At 44.1% G+C, this 23,716-nt stretch overlaps 2 protein-coding genes across 15 annotated transcripts in view; one reads left to right on the plus strand and one right to left on the minus strand.

The window, feature by feature from the left end:
- Positions 1-23,716, plus strand: part of LOC100359008 (F-box DNA helicase 1) — an 87,978-nt gene that overhangs the window by 42,133 nt on the left and 22,129 nt on the right. For 10 of the 14 annotated variants that reach the window (XM_070055791.1, XM_070055800.1, XM_070055793.1 and 7 more), the window contains 2 exons: positions 5,372-5,503; positions 6,746-7,259. In XM_070055791.1, coding sequence (XP_069911892.1) covers positions 5,372-5,503; positions 6,746-6,916 — 303 coding nt within the window. In that variant the 3' untranslated portion in view covers positions 6,917-7,259. Of the gene's footprint in view, positions 1-5,371; positions 5,504-6,550; positions 7,260-23,716 lie in introns of those variants that run through there. The other 4 variants (XM_070055801.1, XM_070055792.1, XM_070055802.1 and 1 more) reach the window with 2 other exon arrangements.
- LOC127487864 (interleukin-15 receptor subunit alpha) overlaps positions 11,209-23,716 on the minus strand; it is a 41,361-nt gene continuing 28,853 nt past the window's right edge. Inside the window, exons 5-9 of the mRNA XM_051834760.2 lie at positions 22,736-22,834; positions 20,640-20,837; positions 20,015-20,047; positions 14,179-14,254; positions 11,209-12,036 (exon numbers count right to left, since the gene is read on the minus strand). Of these exons, the coding sequence (XP_051690720.2) occupies positions 11,925-12,036; positions 14,179-14,254; positions 20,015-20,047; positions 20,640-20,837; positions 22,736-22,834 (518 nt within the window). The 3' untranslated portion in view covers positions 11,209-11,924. The remainder of the gene's footprint in view (positions 12,037-14,178; positions 14,255-20,014; positions 20,048-20,639; positions 20,838-22,735; positions 22,835-23,716) is intronic.

Here is a 23,716-nt window from a genome sequence, read left to right on the forward strand (position 1 = left end):
ATGTAGGATCTCTGTCCTTAATGTGCTGTACATTGAGATTTAATGCTATAATGAGTAGTCAAACAGTATATTTCGCTTTGTGTTTCTATGGGGGTGCAAACTGTTGAAATTTTTACTCAATGTATACTTAACTGATCTTCTGTAAAAAAAAGAATAAAAAGAAAGAAAGAAATTATCAATTCCCAACTTGACTCTCACTGGGATTAAACATGATGATAGGTCTGATCTGATTTCATCATCATTTAAAAAATCATCTATTATTTTTCACTTTATGTTTCTGTGTGGGAGCAAACTGTTGAAATCTTTACTTAATGTATGCTAAACTGATCTTCTGTATATTAAGAGAACTGAAAATGAATCTTGATGTGAATGGAAGGGGAGAGGGAGTGGGAAAGGGGAGGGTTGCGGGTGGGAGGGACAGTATGGGGGGGGAAGCCATTGTAATCCATAAGCCATATTTTGGAAATTTATATTCATTAAATAAAAGAAAAAAATACTTAATACATTATATACATATAGATACAGATTTTAAGAGAGACATCCCCAAATGCCCACATTGGCAGGGGTAGGCCAGGCCAAAGTCAGAACTTAGTCTGGGTCTCTCATGTGGGTAGCATAGACCCAAGTACTTAAGTCAGCCACCTGCTGCTTTCCAGGGTGTGCAATAGCAGGAAGCTGGTATCCAAAGTGGAGCCTGGACTTGAACCCAGGCACTCTATCATGGGATATGGTTGTCTCCAGTGCTATCTTAACAGCTAAGCCACACACTCACCCCAAAATCAATGACTTCTAATTCCATTTTCCATGAACTTTTTGAAGTATTCTCATAGACCTTTTGAAGACATTTGGAAGCTTATCACTTGTTTACTGCATATATTTGACAGGGAAAATCCATTTCTCCATAGAAGAAAAATAATATAGAATCTAGAGAAACACTTCCCCATTATTGAGACAGGGTGAGGAAACATCTGTCTGCCCACAGGAAGACCCCAAGAAACTGCCTGTTTGTGTGAACAGATGTTTTTAAATCTGAAAGCCCTTGTGCGAGGTAGAGCACTTCTGCTTTTCTTTATCACAGCCTGTGAATACGTTTGGGAAATTCTGCTTCAGAAGTGGTTGAGTCCAGTCTCTGCTCAGAAAGAAGGGCCTAGGGGTATTGAAGACTCTGGGGCATGAGGCCAGGACGATTTAGAGGCTGTGAAAACATGTGAAAAATAGTAGTCATGGTGGTGGTATTTTCTTTTTAATTTACATTTTGAAGACTTATTTATTTCCTTGTTTGACAGAGTAACAGGGAGGGAAGGAAAGGGGGAGAGAGAGAGATCGAGCTCCCATCAGTTGGTTAACTCCCCAAACGGCCACAACAGCCAGGGCTGGACCAGGCTAAAAAGCAGGAACCAGGAACTCCAGCCAGGTCTCCCACACAGGTGGCCAAGACTCAAGTACTTGAGACCTCATCGGCTGCTTCCCAGCCACATTAGCAAGGAGCTGGGTGGGAAGCAGCGTAGCCAGAACTCTAAACGACATCCTGATTTGGGATGCAGGTGTGTTCCACACTGTGACTTACCCTCTGCTCCACAATGCCTGTGACGTTTTAGACATAAAACATGAGCCTTTTTTGTTTTCTGCTCCCTAGAATAAGCCATTGCCCTATAACCAAGAGTCTCCTTTTTCTCTGATCTCCTTAGAGAACATGACTGATGTAATCACCAGAAGCCTTTTTGTTCATCTTTTTTTTTAAGTTTTAAAGAAGTGAAGAAAATCACTGTATTTTTGAAGTGTTAAGCGACACAGTTACTATGTCAGCTGGTTCACTCCCCAAATGCCCACAACATTCAGGAACCAGGAGCTCAAGCCCAGTCTCCTAAATGGGTGGCAGGAACTCAATTATTTGAACCGTGGCCATTGCTTCTTTTTTTTTTTTTATTAGACAGATACAGTTATACTGTGAGAGATAGAGAGAGACAGAGAGAAAGGTCTTCTTTCCGTTGGTTCACCCCCCAAAAGGCCGCTACGGCTGGAGCTATGCCAATCCACAGCCAGGAGCCAGGTGCTTCCTTCTGGTCTCCCATGTGGGTGCAGGGGCCCAAGCACTTAGGCCATCCTCCACTGCCCTTCCGGGCCACAGCAGAGAGCTGGACTGGAAGAGGAGCAACCGGGACTAGAACCCGGCGCCCAAATGGGATGCCGGCACCGCAGACAGAGGATTAACCAAGTGAGGCACAGCGCCAGCCCCATGGCGGTTGCTTCTTGAAGTCTGTGTTAGGAGGAAATTGGAGTCAGCTGTTGATACCTGTAGGCTGCAGGTATCTTAACCTGTGGCCTAAGCAGTAGGCCAAATGCCTACCCTAGAATCTTAGATTCTTAATCTAGATCTCACAAGCACATCATTAGGACAGCACCTAACATATAATTGATACTCCACACGTGTTTGTTGAAAAAAATATTTTCCCATGTGGTGACTGGCCACGGTAAAAGCACGGGCCCTGTTCATGTCTGGTTCTCATTCCAGTTCTTTCGATTCTTTGTGACCTGAACCAGATGACTTAAGCATGGTTCCTTACCTGATAAAGCCGGTGTAAGGGTATTAACTGCACCTCAAAGGATGGTTTTTTTAACAGACTAAGTAACTATTAGCTGTTATTTTACCAGATTGAAGTTTCAAATATTGATATAATCAAATTGACCCTGCAGGGCTCTCTCTCTTGTTCTCAGCACATATTATGTATGTGGCATACACCACGCTTAAAGTACATATTATACACACATGCCAGGCTCGTCACAATTACATGCTGTGCTCATATACCTGTTATGCATATACAGGTTTCTTGGTACTAGGCTGTTACTAGCATTTTTATCTCTAATGCTCTCACAAGTGTGCAGGGTAGTCCTCCAAGGCCACCTGGCATGTGATGTCACCACAAAATAAATACAGAAGAGGTGAGGCTCCAGCTGTCTTCTATTAAGCTAGACATGAAAGATTTGCAAAGACAAAACAGTGCTACTCCTCTCACCACATTTTGAAAACTTCTGAGTGTATATTTCTGAGATTCCAAGATGATAAATAGTAATGGTTCACATATACAAAGGCTTTTTAGAGCCTATGATGTTTAGTAACATAAAGAGTACTAAGACCAAATCATCTGTATTCTAATGCCCTGGAACAGTGTCTGTCAAATTGTAGGTTGCAGTTCACTAATGATTGGTGACATTAATGTGTTATCACAAGCTTTAAAAAAAAGTAAAATGGTGCTGGCGCCGTGGCTCACTTGGCTAATCCTCTGCCTGCAGCTCTGGCACCCCGGGTTCTAGTCCTGGTTGGGGCGCCAGATTCTGTCCTGGCCCAGGAGTGCAGTGGAGGATGGCCCAGGTTGTTGGGCCCTGCACCCGCATGGGAGACCAGTAGGAAGCACCTGGCTCCTGGTTTAGGATCGGTGCAGTGCGCCGGCAGTAGCAACCGTTTGGGGGGTGAAACAATGGAAAGGAAGATCTTTCTCTCTGTCTCTCTCTCTCTTACTGTCTAACTCTGCCTGTCAAAAAAAAAAACAAAAAAAAGTAAAATGCAAAAAATTCAGTTATCACAATATATTGGGTTAAATAGTATTTTGTGGAAATTTGATTTCAAGTTCATTTACCTATATATGTATGTATGTATGTATATAGCAGAGACAGATACAGCTCCCATTTGTTGGTTCAATCCCCAAATGCTCATGAGGGTTGGAACCAGGCCAGGTCCAAGTCAGTAGCTGGGAAATCGATCTAGATCTCCCATATGGGTGGCAGGAACCCAATCGCGTGAGCCATTAGTTCTGCCTCCTAGGGTCTGCCGTGGCAGGAAGCACAAAGTAGGAGCCGGAACTGGGTATATCAAACCCAGGTATTCAGATATGGGATGCAGCTGTCTTAACTGCTAATCTAAACGCCTGCTCCTTAATTTCTTACACATGTAAGTATAGAATTGTACTGTAAATGAATCAAAACAGTTTGAAATCCCCAGCCCTGGAGAAAATCTTGCAGTGGGCTGGAAATATGTACAAAGATATTCATTTCTGCATCGTTGGAAATAGTTTAGAAACCCGAGTTTCCACAGAAATGCATAAATAAAATATAAAAGAATGATGGCTGAATCCTATATAGCACAAGAGGAAAGTGAACAAACTGAGAAGGAAACCAAAAGTATGACACTTATATAAACAAACAGCTATAAAATGCCTTATGCTTTTGGACATGTATTAAACTTGAAGCTATTTTACAGTGGCTCACAAAAGAGACACCCAAAAAGAAAATGGAGATGGCAGTCAAAGGGGCTTCAGCAAAATCTGTTTTGTTGTAAAATGGAAGAGAAAACCAAATAAATCAAAATGTGGTACATAGATTCTGAAAAATGTGGTAAACAACTCAATTGTAATCTAGAAAATATGAAATTGTCATTTATGATCAGCAGTTATGAGTGGTCCTGCTCATTTAGTTTGCCCATACTTTGTGGAACTCCTCAGAGGCAGCAGTGAATCAAACCAAAGTCCCTGTTTTTGTGACAGTAGGTGCCTTGTTCTCTACATTTCACAGATAAAGAAACTGAGGCTGAAATGTATCAATTTCCCACTTGCCAACCAATAGCAGGGGAAGAGGGAAGTGTGCAGGGTTGATTTGCACATCTGTTTCTGTTTCTGTTTTTGTTTTAATATTTATTTATTTGAAAAGCAGAGTGGGAGAGAGAAAGAGAGGGAGAGAGATCTCCATCTGCTGGTTCACTCCCCAAATGGCCACAACATTCAGAGCTGAGCCAGTCCAAAGGCAGGAGCCAGGAGCTTCTTTCGGGTCTCCCACGTGGATCTAAGGCCCCAAGCACTTGGGCCATCCTCTGCTGCTTTCCCAGGCACATTAGCAGGGAACTGGATCAGAAGTGGAGCAGCCTGAAACAGACGCCAATATGGGATGCTGGCGCTGCAGGTAGTAGCTTTACCTTCTGTGCCACAGCACCAACCCCTGGACGTCCTTTAAGTTCTCCTCTCTCAACTTAGCGGAGTTACAACGGGAATATACAAAAAAAATTTTGTAATAATTCAGTTGGAGATTGGTTAGCATAAGTAGAATCCAGAAATAGTCTTGAAATATCACTGTGGGCAATCGTTATGCATGTTTGTCCACTAAATCTTATTTTTTTAAAAACTAGCTACAGTTTTATCAAGAAGCCAATGGGACTATTTCAAGTGTTTTCTCTTGATGAAAGCTTTGGAGTCAGGGAAAATCAGAGAAACTAAGGGAAAACAGGGTAACCTTTTCTCATTCTGGAACTCAAGATGCATCAAGAGTTTCCAAGTAGAAGGTAGCAGAGGTGCTATTATTCTCTTTCTGTCTCTTTCCTTCTTAGGAGTACTTCTTACAAGCCGAGCTGACAAGCAACGTATTAAAAACAGGAGTGGTCCGCTGCTGTGTGGGGCAGTGCAACAATGCCATCCCTGTGGACACTGTGCTCACCATGAAGAAACTCCCCATCACTTACGTATGTGGTCTCCCCAACAGCACCTGCTCTCTTTCGAACTTAATTCAGTAATTGGCGTTTTACTGCTTGTCAGCCACGTAGTTATCTAGGTTGTGGGTGAAGGAGAGAAGAGAAATCGCTGTAATCCTTTTGTTAGTTTTTTTTTTTTTTCTTTTTTTTTTTTGACAAGCAGAGTGGACAGTGAGAGAGAGAGACAGAGAGAAAGGTCTTCCTTTTGCTGTTGGTTCACCCTCCAATGGCCACCGCAGCTGGCGCGCTGTGGCCGGCACATCATGCTGATCTGAAACCAGGAGCCAGGTGCTTCTCCTGGTCTCCCATGGGGTGCAGGGCCCGAGGACTTGGGCCATCCTCCACTGCCCTCCCGGACCACAGCAGAGAGCTGGCCTGGAAGAGGGGCAACCGAGACAGAATCCGGAGCCCCTACCGGGACTAGAACCTGGTGTTGCGGCACTGCAGGCAGAGGATTAGCCTATTGAGCCGTGGCGCTGGCCTAGTTTTTTTTTTTTGTTTGTTTGTTTGTTTGTTTTTAATTTATTTGAAAGGCAGAGGCAGAGAGAGAAGTCTTCCATCTGCTGGTTCACTCCTCAAAATGGCCGCAACGGCCAGGACTACCCTAATCTGAAGCCAAGAGCCAGGAGCTTCCTCCAGGTCTCCATGTGGGTGCAGGGCCCTAGGACTTGGGCCACCTTCTACTGCTTTCCCAGGCCATAGCAGAGAGCTGGATTGGAAGTGGAGCAGCCAGGACTCAAACCAGCCCATATGGGATGCTGGTACTGCAGGCGGCAGCCTTACCCACTATACCACAGCACTGACCCCTTTAGGTACTTTTTATACATAAGGCACAAGAGATATGGTCTCCCTATATGTCAGAGAAAGTATTAGTCAAGAGTCAGGATATGTGATCCTGTCTGGTTGTGTAAAGCCTTATTACCTGGGAGACTGGGTTGTGACAAGATGCATCAGAAGACAACCATTTACCTGGAGAGCCTGGTTCAGTTTTTCTGATTCTTTGTGTCTGATGAGATAAACTGTGGTTTCTATTTTCAGGGAATTTGGAGGAGTTGAGTCTACCCTGGCAGTAGTGTTGTGGGAAGCATTACTCCAGAGGGTTTGCACTGGTCTAAAAACATCAGCTCATAAGACACTGTCCCTTGGCAGCTGTGACAATAATTCAGCACTTTTCGGTAGAAAGTCTTTGTTTTTGATTGTTTCCTTACCTCTTTTTTCTTATCCATTCTGCAGAGCAACAGAAAGGAAAACAATGGTGGCTACCTCTGCCACTCCTGTGTAGAGCAGCGTATTGGGCCTTTGGCATTCTTGACTGCCTCTCCGGAGCAGGTGCGCTCCATGGAACGCACTGTAGAAAACATAGTGCTGCCCAGACACGAAGCCCTGCTCTTCCTTGTCTTCTAAGGCTGGGACAAGCATTCTCCGTGGTGCGGGGTAGCTTGCCACATGTGGACTCCACCTGCTGACAGAAGTCTGTGGGGTGGGCTCTCACTCTCCTGAGACTCTGAATGCAATCACAGAGCATTCTCTGAGGAAGAAGAAACCAACCAGACTTGGACCTGCCATTTCTCCATTCCCTACAGCTAGCCAGTTTCCATTTGCCTACCCTCAGTCTGTATCAGGTCAGGGAAGAGGAGGAGGATCTTTTGATAAAAAACAAAAACAAAAACAAAAACCTTTTATGTATTTAAACTTTTATTACAGGATTTCAATTAAACGGCATTGCAGCACTGGCATGCCACTGTGACACCTGGTTTCCTCTTTTTTTTCCTCTTCTTTTCTCTTTTCAACAGCTGTCTCTGTTCACATGATACACCAAGCAGATTATGAGACTTAATGTGTAGGGTGATAATTGGCATGTCCAAAATGTGACTTTTGTACCATGAGGAATGACACGTTTGTAAGACCTGATGGGTACCTTTGTCATGATGAAGTATGCAGTTTAAATAATGAAGGCACCTAATACATAAAAAGGCAAGTACAATGAAATAGTTAGACTAGTTAGATGTAGTGTTTCCTACAATACAACTGAAACACTTGAAAGGTAAAGTGGAGGTGGGTGGGGAATTCGTAGAAGAGAGATGGTTCACTGTGTTTTGGGATAGTGGGATGTTGTGATAAAGTATAAATTCTTACAGAAATGACCAGTACGTGTGGATGTACATTGAAAGGTATTTGACATCTTTGGCATACAGCAGTTTCAGGATGTTGATGGCAAGTGGCGGGGTGAGCACAGCATCACCCAAAGAACTACCACATTGGTCTCAGAGCTGAGCCAAGCAGATTCCATGGTGTTTTTTTTTTTTTAATAGAAAGCTTTTATTTAATAAATATAAATTTCGTAAGTACAACTTTTGGATTATAGCTGTTCTTCCCCCCATACCCGCCCTCCCACCCCCAAACCATCCCACCTCCTACTCCCTCTCCCATCCCATTCTTCATTAAGATTCATTGTTAATTATCTTTATATACAGGAGATCAACTCTATACTAAGCAAAGATTTTAACAGTTTGCTGACACCTTGTTTATAGGAAGATCCTTCCAGTTGCAGTTTGGAGAATGTTTCAAGAAGATCAAGGAAGGGGGACCAGTGTTGTGGCATAGCAGGTAAAGCTACTGCCTGCAACACTGGCATTGCATCCCAGCTGCTCCATTTCTGATCCAGCTTCCTGCTAATGGCCTAGGAAAAGCAGAGGAAGATGGCCCAAGTGTCTGGGTCCCTGCCACTCACCTGGGAGACCTGGAAGAAGCTTTTGACTCCTGGCTTCAGCCTGACCGTTGTAGCCATCTGGGGAGTGAACCCGCAGATGGAAGACTTTCTCTCTCTCTCTGATTTTCAAATAAGTAAATATTTAAAAATACAAAAGGTCAGATAAATTAAAAGGCTAATGATTATCATCTCAGCAAGAAAATGACAAGTGATGGCAGTTGCACTGTGACTGGTAGGGTGAACTGCTGATTGGGTAGACAGATTAGTGGTCTTGGAAGTACGGTCCCCAGATGAGTGGCATCAGTATCAGCTGGGAAGAGTTAGAAATACAATTCCCAGTGTACCAAAGACCTTCAGGGTCAGATACTCTGGGGCTGGGGCTCAGCAGATTTGTTTTTTTTTTAAGCTGGATTTATCTGAAAGGCAGAGTTAGAGAGCGAGAGATAGAGAGAGCTTCCATCCACTAGTTCACTCCCCAAATGACTGCACAGCTATTGGTGGGCTGATCCAAAGGCAGGAGCCAGGAGCTTCTTCCTGGTTTCTCATGTGGGCACAGGTGCCCAAGTACTTGGGCCATCCTCCTCTGCTTTCCGGGTACATTAGCAGGTCGCTGGTTCAGAAGTGGAGCAGCCAGGACTTGAACTGGCACCCATATGGGATACCGGTGTCACAGGTGGCAGCTTTACCCGTTATGCCACAATGCCGGCCCCTGGATTTGTTTTTTTGATGTAATGATTTTAGGGTGCTTAAGAGAAATTAAAGTAGAATTGTCCAGGGGGCTATTGGGTAAACATCTATACTCAACAAAGAGCCGTGGGTGGAAGTAATTTTAAAATTATCAATAGGTAAGTGGTAGTTTAAGGATTTTGATGAATTCATTCCGGGACCAGAGCAGATTCTCTGAACCAGAGCAGTCTGGAGAAAGAAATAGTGTGACAGCTAAGGCGATTACAGGACACCGCTCTGCAAGTTCATTGTGCTTCATTCATTCCTCCCATAGTCAACAGCTTCTGAGTCCCAGGTGAAAAGGTCTGATGGGCCCAGCCAGGTTAGATGAGAGCATATGGGAAGGGGATGTCTGCCCCTACCCTGTATTGAACAACAAGGCACCCCAACACAATGGAGGACACCCATAAATGTAGACAAAGAAGTGCTATGTCCTGGATAGCTAAGACTAACCCAACAAAAGCAGCATGTGTAGACAATATTATTGACAGGCACTTGAGGGAGAGAAGGGGAAAGTGAATTTCCTCATTATTAGAGCTCCTTGTTTATATGCATCCTGGAATGATATTCACACATTCAGCCCTGATTTGTGCTGGGTGTTGGGGAGGCTATGATTTGAATTGGGCTGGTTCTACTCCAAGCAGCACAGACTTGTTGGGAAATAGGCAAGGAGATTCAAGATACTTAAACTGCATATTTTTTTTTTTTTTTTGAAATTTTGAGGCCAGAAATGGGCAGCCTCAACTAATAGTGAAAGGTTTTTGATGAAGAAGTGGAACAGGCACTTAGAAACATGGAAGATTCTTAAATGTGGATTTTGATCCCTGTTCTTTTACTTCCTAATGTCTAGAAGAGAGTTTAAAAGGAAGAAAATAGGGGCCGGCAACATAGCACAGTGGGTTACTCTTCCTCCTGTGGCGCTGGCATCCCATATGGGTGCCGGTTCTACTCCCAGCTGCTCCTCTTCCAATCCAGCTCTCTGCTGCAGCCTGGGAAAGCAGTGGAGGATGGCCCAGGTGCTTGGGCCCTGCACCCACATGGGAGACCGGGAGGAAGCACCTGGTTCCTGGCTTCGGATGGGCGCAGCTCTGGCCATTGCAGCCATTTGGGGAGTGAACCAACAGAAGGAAGACCTTTCTCACTGTCTTCTCCCTCTCACTATAACTCTGCCTCTCAAATAATTAAATAAAATCTTTAAAAAAAAAAAAAGGTGGGGGGAGCAGGGGTAAAAGTTATTCTTGATCAAGGAAAATGAAGCAAAATAAAAAATATGAGAAGTAATGTGTTTTTTTCATGGCAAATTTCGGAGTGCAGGAAACAAGGGAAAAGGGGAAAATGTGAGTTTTTTAGGTTTGTAGCCAGTTAAAGACATCTGGACTAAAGGCATAACAGCTGTAGAACTTTGAAATCTTTTGGAGTTCTGTGAACTTTTTCCATTTCATTATAAAAATTTTAAGATGGATTCTAATTAGCACTTGGCAGGTAGTGGTTTCCACAGATAATTCTGTTCCTTCATCCAATATTTATTGACATTTACTGAGTGCCAAGGATTGAAAAGCAAATCACAGCTCTGCAGCAGCTCTGAAAACTGTGGGAGGCACTCACCAAATCGGGCTTCCATTGATTCCTTCCCTCCCATTTGAGCCTAGGCTGGCCTTTGAACACGGCTGGACCCACGAAATGCAACAGTGATGCATGTAGGTGTCTGGTCTGACACTAATGGCATGGCAGCTCCTACCACTCCTACCACTGTGCTGGTTGGAGGGGAGGGGCCCAAATAACCATTTGGAGAGGCTTCCTTTAATTGTGATAAAACCATCTAAATTGACACACAGCAGACAATGAGAAGTGGCGCTTTAAGAGCCTCTGGCAGCATATGAATCAGATGCTGCGTGCATGCCCTACCTCCCAGATGTTTGTGGTGGTTCCACTTTCTCTGGCTCAATTTTCACATCCATAAAATGGGTGGGAAAGTGAGATTAGGCCTAGGATTTCAGAAATAAATGGCATCCACAGCAAAGAAGAACATGAGAAGGAAAGTGAAATGTACATCCCACACATAGCTGAGCCACAACTTACCATCATCCAGGTTACATCAAGTTACTTCTCACAGGGAAATTTTGTTAGAAATTCCCGAAACTGTGATATGATCCAGCTTTGGGCAAGCATTTTTTTTTTCTCTTTTTAGAAAGAAAATCTGTGCTACAATCATTGCAGATTCTGCATCCTTGCTGTTTTCTTTGTGGAACATGTCTCATTCTTTTTGTATTGAAAATATATTTTTATTTTGCTTACATAGACATAATTTCAAAATACAAATCATATATAATATGCAGAGATAACAGAAGAATAAATATAAACGCTTGTGTATGTAAAATGTCACTGAGTTCAGTTTTCTTTCTGAATCCTTAACTCAAGAGGATTCAGTGGGCTCAATATGTCTTCTGCCTTGCTTGGCCTACTTCCAATCATGCAGAGCACCTATTGTCAGAATTTTCTGGAGCTCAAATGCAGATGCCTTCCCTGTGGACATCTCTCAAGTCAGAAGGAGCATTGTGCAATGGACAGCCTTGGTTGTATTACTATCCTCTCTAAACTACAAGTCAGGATGACACATGGACTAAACAGGCCAATAAAGTAGCCTCAATAAATGTCATAATGAAATACAAACGCTGGCCTGAAGCCATCAGCCTTTCCTGAGAGAGCTTTACCTGCTTGGACTTTGGGAAGCTGGCCCCTGTACCTGAGTTGGCAGCAGGTGGGTGGATGGATGGCATCCTCCTGAATGCTCAGTGATCTCCTGGCTTCTACGGGGGTGTGCCCAGGCTGGGCACAGTTAGATCACATCAGGGACGTGTGGTTATCCTGGTCGGCTTTTTCTGGGCACCCAACTCCTTGAGTCTCTTCCTCCTTAGGTAAACAGAGGTGGTTCCTTTGCTCCAGACTTAGTTGGGCTGGAACACCCCACCACGAGTTTCAGAGGTCAGGTGGGTAGTTTTCTGTGTCTTCCTCTCTGCTACCGGTGCGCCCAGTCATTGGCATTGCTTCTGTGGTTTCCATTTCAACACCAGGTGGCTGGGAAGTTTGCCTGCAAAGCAGATGATTCACACGTTTTGAAAAGAGGAGAGGGTTGCCCTCAAATCAGCAGATAACTTCCTATTGAACATGGGTGTCCAGCACAGTGTGGAAGGCATTAGCAAACACATGCCCTGCCTGCAGGAATCACAAAATACTCGGTCTTTGATGGTGGTGTTGCTCAAAGATCTAGAAAACCTAAAAGGCTTCAACTTCCAGATGGGATTTAAATACCATATTTTCATCCTCCCCATCCACCAGATTTCCAGTGCTATTGGGGCAGCTCACGTCCCTCCCACAAGCTCCTCATCCCCACCCCTTGTTGAAAAGCACTTCAGATGGCAGGGACAGGAAAAGGGAAGTGTAGCCAGGAGGCTGCTCGCACCACACTTGGTCATCTACATCATCCAAGCTCATGAAGGTTTTTAAACGGTTCTTGGTGCTTAGTAAGTGTTAGAAACAGACTAATCATCTCTTGAATAATGAGAGTGAGGAAGGCACAATATTTTGATTACACATTTGTGTGTCTGTCATGAAGCTGCCTCTCTGAGTAGCTGGGTCAGCAGCACCTTCTTCTCTGGCTTACGGAGTCTCTCTTCTACAGAGAAGCAACTTTTTAGGCCATTTTAAGGGAAGTGATTTGAGCCCCTTCGAGTGAAAGCTTGGCTATAAATCAGAATCTTAGGCCAATTTGCTAAAAGCCAGTTTGTTGACTAGGATATCTGATAACCAATTTGCAAAATGCAGTTTACGGGAAGATTTAATTGACCAAATGACCAAATAATCATATTTACCAGATTTACCAAACCTTTTAAAAATACATTTACAAAAATATTTAATATAGTCAGTAAACACTGGTATTTCCTCTTGTGAGTATATTATTAGCTGTATATACCAAACTTACAAATTCTTTTTAAGAATATATTTTAATGTATTTATTACAAAGATGACATATAGATTCCTTTTTAATATAGCTAGCTATAATCTAAGAATATAACTCTACATTCAGCTTTTTACATGGAAATTATTCAGCAATGATATTTTGAAAATCCTTTTGAAAGTAATTTCATCTGTATTGTCAACATTTGGCATTTGATAGGTTTTTTAGATAAATTTTTGAGTAATTTATTAACCGTAGTTCATTAACTTCTGAGCTACTACATAAGATATTGATGGCATTTTTTATTGGTTGGTCTGGTATTAACAGCTTTTGAAGATTTATGTGAACTTTTAAAGACTGGTTTTCATTTTTGGCTTTATGATACAATTTCATGGAATGTTCATTTTGCAAAAATTAGGCTCAAAGGGTCCTATACTTTTATAGTGACATCATATTTAATATTTTATAACTAGTCAGTAAAATTTTAGTTTCAGCAGACCCAGAAAAACCACATCGATCTGGAAGGGTGAGATCCTGGTCACCACCTGAAAGAAGTACACAATAAGGCTAGCACTGCTGCTTCAGTCTTTAGTGAAAAAAGGATCAAAATGCCTAAAGATTGGAAAAATAATTGAAAAATTATTTATTATTTAATATAGTCAGCAAATTGATATTATTCTCTTGTAAGCTTATTTATTGGCAGCATACAACCAATTTGCACACTTTTTAACAATCTATTTTAATGTATTTGTCATTAAAAATGATCCTTATACATACCATCCAGTGGCAGAAACTTGTCATAAATGCTGAAATGCAGAATTTCAATTATTTGACAAAATTAAGGTTAACATGATTGAGGATAAGAAAATATACACAAAATTAAGAGTGCATTCAAGGATAGTATACTATATTCATGAATATATCACCTGAAGAATAGGCACACAGTGCATGTTCATCAGACTGGCCGCTAGGGGCACTCTTTCTAAATTGCGTATTGGTAGATTGGCCTCCTGCAGCATTATCTGCCGCCCCCATCCCACCCCACCCCAGTGCCAACCAGTGGCCTGAGAACTGTGTGGCAGATTAAGGGCCCTCTAGGGCTGGCTCAGTGCTCAGCTCTAATGCTCTCTTTGGCTAAAACAGAGGTGGATGAGTGTGAGAATCTAGTCACAAAGGGATTCTTCCTTTGAGAAATCATCCCAGAATCATGATGATACGGCTATTTTCTCTTGGGAAGGAGAGATTTAGTCCTGTGGTTTCTGCTGTGCTACTCACCTTGGTCTGAGGCAATACGCCAGGAGGAACCCCACACACACTACACCCAGCAGCGAGACAGATGTGGAGATGGCCACTGTAAAAGAACAGAACAAAGCTGGAGCCATGCTGAGAATCCTAAGAACTCATTCATTGCTACGAACTGGAAAATCCTGTATGTCCTACATTCTTGCAGAGAAATCCAAATGCTTTCCCAATCAGCTCACCATTATTAACATTTCTTGAGGGCCTCATAGCTTGCTCTACTCTACTTCTGGGCAAAAATATGCCCTCTTCCCTGTCGACACTGCCAATGCAACCCATCCCCAGCCGTGTTGCCCCACACGGCTTGTTCTTGCTGAGTACAGTGACTATGAGCAGGGATGGATAGGAGGAAAAGGAGGTGCCTCCAAGCCAAAGCTGGGTGATAGGAGGTAGAGAGGAGGAGGAGAAGGAGGAGGTGGTGGCTAGCCCTTCCAGAAGAGCAAGAGTTCCTTCCTGCCACTAAAACCAAAGTGAAAAGAAAATGTCTCTGTTCTTCAACTTCACAGATTTAAGAACTGCATGCAGTGCCACTTTCCTTCCAATTCCATCATCTTTTTAGATTTTTTTTTAATTTTTAAACCTAATTTGAAAGGCAGAGAGACAGAGACAGAAAGATCTCTCCTCCACTAGTTCACTTCCCAAATGCACCCATGTAGGACACCTGGAAGAAGCTCCTGGCTCCTGGCTTCATATCCACTCAGCACCAGCTGTTGTGGCCATTTGGGAAGTGAACCAGTGGATGGAAGATCTCTCTCTCTCATTCTGTCTCTCTCTCTCTCTCCTTCTGTATTTCAATAGTTAAAATAAATCTTAAAAAAATGACTGGGCTCCTACCACCCATTTGGAAGACCTGGATTCAGTTCCTGGTCCCCTGCACTGGCAATTGCAAGCATTTGGGGACTTGGCCAGTGGAAGGGACTGGATCTCTTTCTCTTTCTGTCTCTAGTGGGTAAATAAAACTTTAAAAAAAATCTGGTTGAGATAGAATGAACCCCAAGCCTTGTGAGTGTCAATATGCACAGAACAGGCTAGAGAAATATACAGTACACCAGAGTACTAAGTAATGATGGCATTACATATCATCTTTAATTTTAAACTTCTTTCTCATTTTTAATGACTAATCAGAAGATCAAAACTATATAAACAAAGCAAGCAACATTTAAGTAACTAAAATCAGCATAGAAAAGTTGCTACTGTAACAGAAAACATGCAAAAGTAAGCAAAGATGTTTTGAGCTCTCAGACTTAACATTAATCATCATTATGACTTTAAAAAAATTTTTTTTCAGAACTTTTGTACTCTATAGGAAGCTATGTCTTCATGTTCACTAACAGGTGTGGCATGCATTTACTGCTAGGAGTGTTTACTGGAAAGGGCAAGTTGATGAAAGCTGTAGCTCTGCTTTCACAATGCTTCCTCCTGGTTCCTGTTAAATGAGAATAAAATTTGCAGGGCTCCCGGGCCAATGACAAAACAAAACAATTCAACTTAGGTGACAACCTCAGACTCTTAGCCTCTTCCTCACTTATAGCCAAAGCAAATTCAATAATGAGATTCAAACCAAAATCACCAAGACAATGAATGAATACATCACTGGTCAGGTTCTCTACCCTTTTGTGTTTCCAAGGCAATGTGGACTGCAGAAAAAGGAAAAGAAGATTTGCTGAGATAAAGGGGGGAGGAGAGAGAGGAGAGGGAGAAGAAAATGTTGATTATGGTGCAACAGTAGATACCCACCCTGACTTCAGTTTATAGTCCAGACTGAGACTAGGACAGAGAAGGCAGGCGAGACTGCCAGTGGCCAGTATTTGGCACGGATGGTGGAAATATCCTCTGAATACATGGAGAGTAGTCATTGCTTAGCAATACTGACAAACTAGGCCAGTCGTGGGGTAGCAATCACTGTGACACAGCGCTGGTGTCCCTGCGGCAAATGAAGGCAGTTTGGATGGAACAGCATTGCATCAATTCATTACTCAGTTGATCAAAGTAAGCCTTTAACGTTCTGTGAATGAAGTAAATTGAAAGGGACTTTTTTTTTTTTTATGAGAAATCCGCATTTCATAGCAGCAAAGCACCAAACTAGGTCTAGAGTAGGAAATGAGCAGATGAGTAAGACAAGAGATAGCTCTGTCAACAGCTGAGCAGGTTGGCTGTGGCAAGTTTATTTCAAATATAGAGAAGTAGAGGAATCCTAATTTTGAAAAACACATGCTTCATTCCTAGTGTACTCAGTGAAGGTGGCAGTGTTGCACGCTCACCTTTTATTTTATAATTGGGAGCCTTGAACAACAGCCTAGGTAGAGACTGGAGAAGAGATATTGGAATAATCCAACAAAGTTACTGTCAAAAAGTACTGTCAAGTGAACCAAGGGATATTTAAGACAATGAAACTATGAATGACATTTCTTAAATGTTTATTAAAATGTAAAGGCCCTCAAATTCACTTATCCATTTGCTTACTCATTCCATATTTATTGAATATTTTCTGTTGAATCAAAAAAGAGCAACTTTTAAAAGTAATGATCATTTAAATACCTTATTTGAAAAACAAATTATGATACTAGTGTATCATGGGTTCACTGAAAATCCATTAATTTATTGAGTAACCACTATGGTAAAGCATTATTAATATTTTCCTAGAAAGATAAGCTCAACTGACTGCTAATTCATGCAGAAACAACGACAATCAGGAGCCAGGGAGTATCTCAGCCCATATAAAGTGATGCCTGCACACTGTTGGGTGTTGGGGTAGCTGGGACAGACATATGTGACATATCGTAATGGCACCTTCACTAAGTGCTTTCAGAAAACTAGCATGATTTTAATTTCTACCTTATGAGCAGACAAAACTTAAATCACATACAATGAAACAGATTTTATTTTCATCTCTTTGCTGACAAGTACTTGGTTCTCTTCACCTATCTTTTTAAATTTTCTGAAGATTTATTTATTCATTTGAAAAGCAGAGAGAGACAGAGAGAGAGAGAGAGAATCTCTTACATCTGCTAGTTCATTCCCCAACTGCCCACAACACCCACCACTGGGCAAGACTGATGTCAGGAGCTAGGAACTCCAACTGGGACTCCCATGTGGGTGACAGGGACCCAAGTACTTGAGACATCACCCACTTCCTACCAGGTGCATTAGCAGGAAACTGGATCAGAAGTGGAGCAGCTGGGGCATGAACTGGCACTCCCATATGAAATGTTGGCATACCAACCCACAGTGGCATGACACCAGCCCATATCTTTTTATTTCAGCAGTCTGAAGGAAAAAAATCTCACACATGAAATATTTTGGTTTGTTTTTTTCTTTAGTCCTCTGTATTTTCACAATTCCTTGCATGCAACTATCTTTGCCCATTGTAGTTGTTCAGTTAATGTTTATTACATTTCAGAATTTGGGAGATAACATTTTTTTTAAATTTATTTGAGAAGCAGAGAAAAGGAGACAGACAGAGAAATAAGCTCCCATTTGCTGGTTTACTCCACAAATGCCTGCAACAGCCAGGGCTGAGCCAGGCTGAAACTGAGAGCTGGGAACTCAGTCCAGGTGGCAGGAACCCCATTACTTGAGCCGTCACTGATGCAGACCCCGAGGGTCAGCACTAGCAGGAAGCTGGAATCAGGAGCTGAAGCCAAGTATCAAACCCAGGTACTCCTGTATAGGACAGGGACATTTCAACTGTTAAACTAAACACCTGCCCTGGAAGAGATTTTGATATTTTAATCCAGTGAAAGTCATCAACTGGAAAAGCAGATTATAGATTGTAACCCATAATCAAATACTGTTTGAAAAATCTATGTAGCCAAAAATGGACATTTTTTAAAAGGTTTATGCATTTATTTAAAAGGTAGAGCAACAGAGAGAAGGAGAAATAGAGATCTTCTGTCCACTGGTTCAGTCCCCATGTCCATAACAGCTGGGACCCATCCAGGTTAAAGTCAGGAGCCAGGAACTCACTCCATCCTGGTCTTGGATGTGTTTGCCAGGGGCCCAAGCACTTGAGCCATCCTCTGCTGCTTTGCCAGGTGCATTAGCAGGGATCAGAAGTGGAGCAGCTGAGACTCGAACCAGCATTCCAATATCAAATGCCAGCATCGCAAGTGGTAGCTTAACCCACTACACCACAACATTGGCCCCTGGCCCCAGAATTTTACGTGTAGGATATCCTACAGATAAGACTGGCACATGGGGATTTTCCAGTCATTATTTGTAATATAACCAACAAATGTAAACAATGACATATCCAAAGAGGAGGCAAGCTAAACAAGCATGGCAAATCCATATTCTGTGGCAGTGAAAAAGAAAGAAGGGGATTTTATGCACTGATGTGGAAGGATCTCCAGGATACCTCATTAAGTGAAAGTGAAGTACAGAACAGTAAAAGTAAAACAAGGGTCCAGCGTCATTTAACCCCTGAGTGCTTGTTTCCAGACTGCCTCTCTGGAAGCATGCCCTAAAATCTGGGAACAGGCGTTGCTTCCTTTCTACAAGATAATTTTTAGTCACAACTGAGAATTTTTTTTACTATCTTTGTAACTTTATAAATATATATATTTTATCTTTAATTGCTTTTGAAGTCTTCATTGTTAAAGATTTATTTCTTTATTTGAAAAGCAGAATTACAGAAAAAGAGAGGGAGAGACATACATAGAAAGAAAAAAATTTTTTTTTTACAGGCAGAGTGGACAGTGAGAGAGAGAGACAGAGAGAAAGGTCTTCCTTTGTCGTTGGTTCACCCTCCAATGGCCGCCTCGGCCGGTGCGCTGCGGTCAGCGCACCGCGCTGATCCAATGGCAGGAGCCAGGTACTTCTCCTGGTCTCCCATGGGGTGCAGGGCCCAAGCACTTGGGCCATCCTCCACTGCACTCCCTGGCCACAGTAGCGAGCTGGCCTGGAAGAGGGGCAACCGGTACAGAATCCGGCGCCCCGACCAGGACTAGAACCCGGTGTGCCGGCGCCGCAAGGCGGAGGATTAGCCTAGTGAACTGCGGCCCCGGCCGAAAGAGAAAAATTTTCCATCCACTGGTTCACTCCCCAAATGACTGCAACAGCTGGTTCCGAGCCAGGCCAAAGACAGGAGCCTGCAATTCCATCTGGGTCTCTGTCTACCCACGTGGGTGGCAGGGGCCCAAGTACTTGAGCCATCTTCTGCCACATTCCCAGGCGCATTAACAGAGAGCTGGACTAGAAGTGAAATAGCTTGGGGGGGGGGGGGCAGCACCGGCCACTCCATTCGCCTTCTTTCTCCTGTTGTCTTCTCTGCACTTTCTTCTCCTCCCTTCTTCTTTTCCTATTCTTACAAACACTTCCCATTTCCTCCTCATAGTCACTTGTCTGTTCCTTTCTTTTTCTCCTAGCCTTAACGTTGCACGTGTCTTCTGTAGGAGGAAGTGCTTTATTCTGAGAAAAGTGGAGCTCCCTCTGTAAAGCTTACGGTGCCCCTGTCCTGTGGGAGATGAATGCAGCTGCTGGCAGAAAAATGGCAACAGTGGGCACGGGCAGTTTCCTGGACAAGAGTCCTGCATTGCTGAGCAGAAGTGAACCACGAGGCCCTTTCTGTGGTACAGCAGCTGTCTGGTTTCAACGTCACTAGCATGACAGGTAGCAGCGAGCAGTATGGACATAAGATGTCATGACAGACGAAGCTGTCCATTACCGAGATATCACAGAACGTAGTTGTTCTGATGGAGGCACTTCTGAGGGTGGAGGTCATGCCGGGCGGCAGGCCCAGAGCAGGACTGTTCAGCCTGCTGGCTCTGTGGTCACCCCATCGTAAGCACGCCAGACAAAGGAGAGTACTTACCAGTGACGTCTCTGGAACTGTACGGATGAGCATCTGCAGAGGAGAGAGAACAGCTAAGTCTGGGCTGCAGTCCTTAAGGTACTAGTTTCTCACAGAGCCCAAGAAATTTGGGATATCTTGGCTCCCATCTTAGAACCTTGGGAGACCCACCAGTAGCATCACCAAAATCATTTCAGCCAAGAACACGCAGGAAACTCACTGAGGTGCTGGGACATGCTTCCGAACTGGGCAAGACCTAAAGCAGGCCCAGAATCCCAAGAGCGTCTCTACCCCACAGACAATGGCTCCAGATGGCAGAATGTGTCCATCACCCTGCCATGGGGGTACAGTTCAGATGGGTGTTCAGAGCTGTGCCATGGGCTCTGCTGGGCAGCTTAATAAGGTTGGCCTCATCGCACTGCGGAGGTGGATTTTTCTTTTCCAGTTTTCCCAGCTGGACTAAGCCAGGCAGAAAGTGCGCACCACGGGGAACAGAAACCAGGCAAAGGGGGCTGTGGCAGGTGCAGAAGGCAGCAAGGCCGCTAGGTCAGTGCTGACTCTGGACTGAACGGTGCAAGATCCCTACCCAAATCTCAGAAGCAGGATGTGGGGAACCGGCCTGTCGCCATGCAAAGCTAGTGCTAACCTGTTGTCTCGTGGGAGGTGGAGGGCGTGGGTTCCAAGGTCTTTGTTGTTGTCTGAGATGGGGCTTGGGAGGACTCATGACTGCCTACCCCTGTGGTTCCTGTGGAAGGTGACGTGGATGGCATCAGCTGGGAGCCTGGTACAATAGCTGTCCCTGTGGCCACTGTGGTGTCTGATTCTGGAGAGAATGTGGCTGGGCCTGCAGGAGATTTCAAGATGGTGAGAACACAGATATTTAGACTGGAGTCCTCTGAGTTCCAGCAGATGGGGAGTCTCAGGACACACTCCAGGGAGCCCACCCCCCAGCCCTGCCCCAGCATGATGCCCCCCTTCAGTGGTGACACATCCATGGCGATGGGGCTTATCAGTTACTTATCATGGTGCATATATAGGAAAAACCCTAAAGAGCTGCATATTCAAGCTTGCTGCCTAGAGGAGACATTCACATGCTCAAAGACGTAGCTCAAAAACACAAGGGAGGCTGGCGTTGTGACGTAGCATGTAAGCGTGTAAAGCCGCCATCTGCATCCCACATGGGCACCTGTTCCAGGTCCCAGATGCTCCACTTCCGATCCAGCTCCCTGCTAACATGCCTGGGGAAACAGAAGAAGGTGGCCCAAGTGCTTGGGCTGCTGCACCCATGTGGGAGACCCAGATGCAGCTCCTGGCTCCTGGCTTTGGCCTGGCCCAGCCCTGTCCCTTGTGGCCATTTGGGGAGTGAGCCAGCAGATGAAAGATCTCTTAGCACTCTCTCTCTCTCTCTGTCTCTGTCTCTCTCTCTGCCTTGCCCTCTCTGTTAAATAAATAAATCTTAAATACACACACACACACACACACACACACACAAGGGGGCTGTGTTTGCCAAAAAGCTAAGATTCTGGTTTTCTTTATTACATGTTGGCAAACACTTTTTGAAATATGGGGAAGCCTGAGATTTGGCTTGTCTGAACTCAGTGGTGTGTATTTGAGGGATATATCCTGATTTAGCTTCAGTCTCAGGGAGGGAGACTGCCTTGCCCCTTCTTGGCGGATGGCTGCCCCTACACTGTTAAGTAAGGTGTGGCATAGCTGTTTCCTATCTTGTCTCCATGGCAACTGGGTCTCCTGACAGATACAGAACTTAGAAAATACAGCCTTAGAGCAAAGCACCTGGTGAGGCCAAGCATCACAATGCTCTTGACACGTGATTGAAGCCTGTGTCCCCATCCTCTCCCAGCCACCTACGTGGTGAGAGGTCCCCTACAATTAACCCTTCGTTACGGCCTCACATGCCCCTCACCTTACTCTAGCTGTCAGCACTCCAGGGTCCCCCGCATCTAGAGTCCCCCCAGACCGAGCATTCACATCCAAGCATGCGCTCACATCAGTCTGTATCAAATGTTGCTCTCTCACAGCCGAGCTTCCAGCTGCACAGTTTGGTCTCAGCAAAGGACATCTGACCAAGTGATTGGGACACAGATGCAAGGCTAGGAGTGGTGACTTGGTGATTATCTGATTTATTGGGCAAATCAAAAGTGACTCTGTTTGCTCCCAATTATAAAACATTCGGGTTCCCTGAGCCCAGGTTTCTCCTCCCAGAGTGTAACCCACTGGACATCTGGGCATCTATTCAGGCCCATCCACATTGCTTCTGTGAGAAACAAAGAAATTGATGCAAACATGCTAATGATCCTGCTGCTTGCTATGCCACATATAAATGAGCCACACTGTCTCTTCTCCAGGAGTATTATGTTTTCTGCCAGCACCCATAAAACTGTGGCAGGCTAACGTGGTACAAATGAGATCACATCTCAGGCTGTTTCCAGTTCGTGATAAGGATAAGTGTCTACAACTAAGCATAATTTGTTACATTAACAGTGAGTTTTAAACCACTATTCATTGTGCACATATGAAATCTAGACATCAAGCAACTCTGATTTTAAAAAGAAAATTAGAGCCACTATAAATTCTGACTCCTGTCCTCAACAAAGAGTCTGTTCTGTTACCCAAGTTGGCAGCAGAACAGCAGCAGTGGTCCATGAATGTTCAGGATTCGAGGGTGGGGAGCTGGGTGGTAGTAGGGAATGGGAATCTTTAAAAAGTTTCCTGTGTTCCTACCTTTTCCAGAAGGGGAGGGGCTCTCTGGCTGTGGGGTCACCCTTGCCGTCACTACAGTGGAGGGTGGCACTGGCCTTTGGTGAGTCAGGGAGGGGTCTCCTGGAGAGAGGATAACCACATGGCATTTACGATCCTGAGGGTGGAACTTGGGGGTGGCTTCAGAACTGGATATACATTTTAAAAACCTAAATATACAATGGAGATATCTAACTTCCTAAGTTGGATTCAAAGTTCAGGAAATAAACAGCAGTGTTTTCCAATCCAAATGCAAAGACAGATAGCAAACTTTATTTTTTTAAGATTTATTTTATTTGTTTGAAAGGCAGAGTTATACACAGAAAGGGAGAGGAAAACAGAGAGAGGTCTTCCATGTGCTGGTTCACTCCCCAAATGGCCACAATGGCCAGAGCTGGGCCAGATCAAAGCCTGAAGCCAGGAGCTGTCTCTGAGTCTCCCATGTGGGTGGAGGGACCCATTGGCCATCTTCCACTGCCTCCACAGGCACATTAGCAGGGAGCTGGCTCAGAAGTAGAACAGCCGGGACTTGAACTGACACCCATATGGCAGGTCAGCATTACAGGTAGCAGCTTTAACCCAGTATGCCACAACACCAACCCCAGCAAACTTTATTTGTAGCATTTCCAAAAAAAAAAAAAAAAAAATGCACAACTAAGGCATCAAATTTATTTTTGGCTGGAACAGTATTAATGATATTAACTCAGTTTTACAATATTGGATTTTCATGGGACAGTAAACAATTACTCAATAGATTCTGTTTGTTTAGAATGAAAAATCAGGGGCCAGGGCATAGCAGGTAAAGCCACTACCTGTGATGGCGATATCCCATATGGGCGCCAGTGCAAGTCCCTACTGCTCCACTTCTGATGTAGCTCCCTGCTGAGGCACCTAAGAAAGCAGTGGAAGATGGCCCAAGTGCTTGGACCCCTGCACCCATATAGGAGACCCAGAAAAAGCTCCTGG

This window comes from Oryctolagus cuniculus, chromosome 13 (genome assembly GCF_964237555.1).
Source record: "Oryctolagus cuniculus chromosome 13, mOryCun1.1, whole genome shotgun sequence".
Lineage (NCBI taxonomy): Eukaryota > Metazoa > Chordata > Mammalia > Lagomorpha > Leporidae > Oryctolagus > Oryctolagus cuniculus.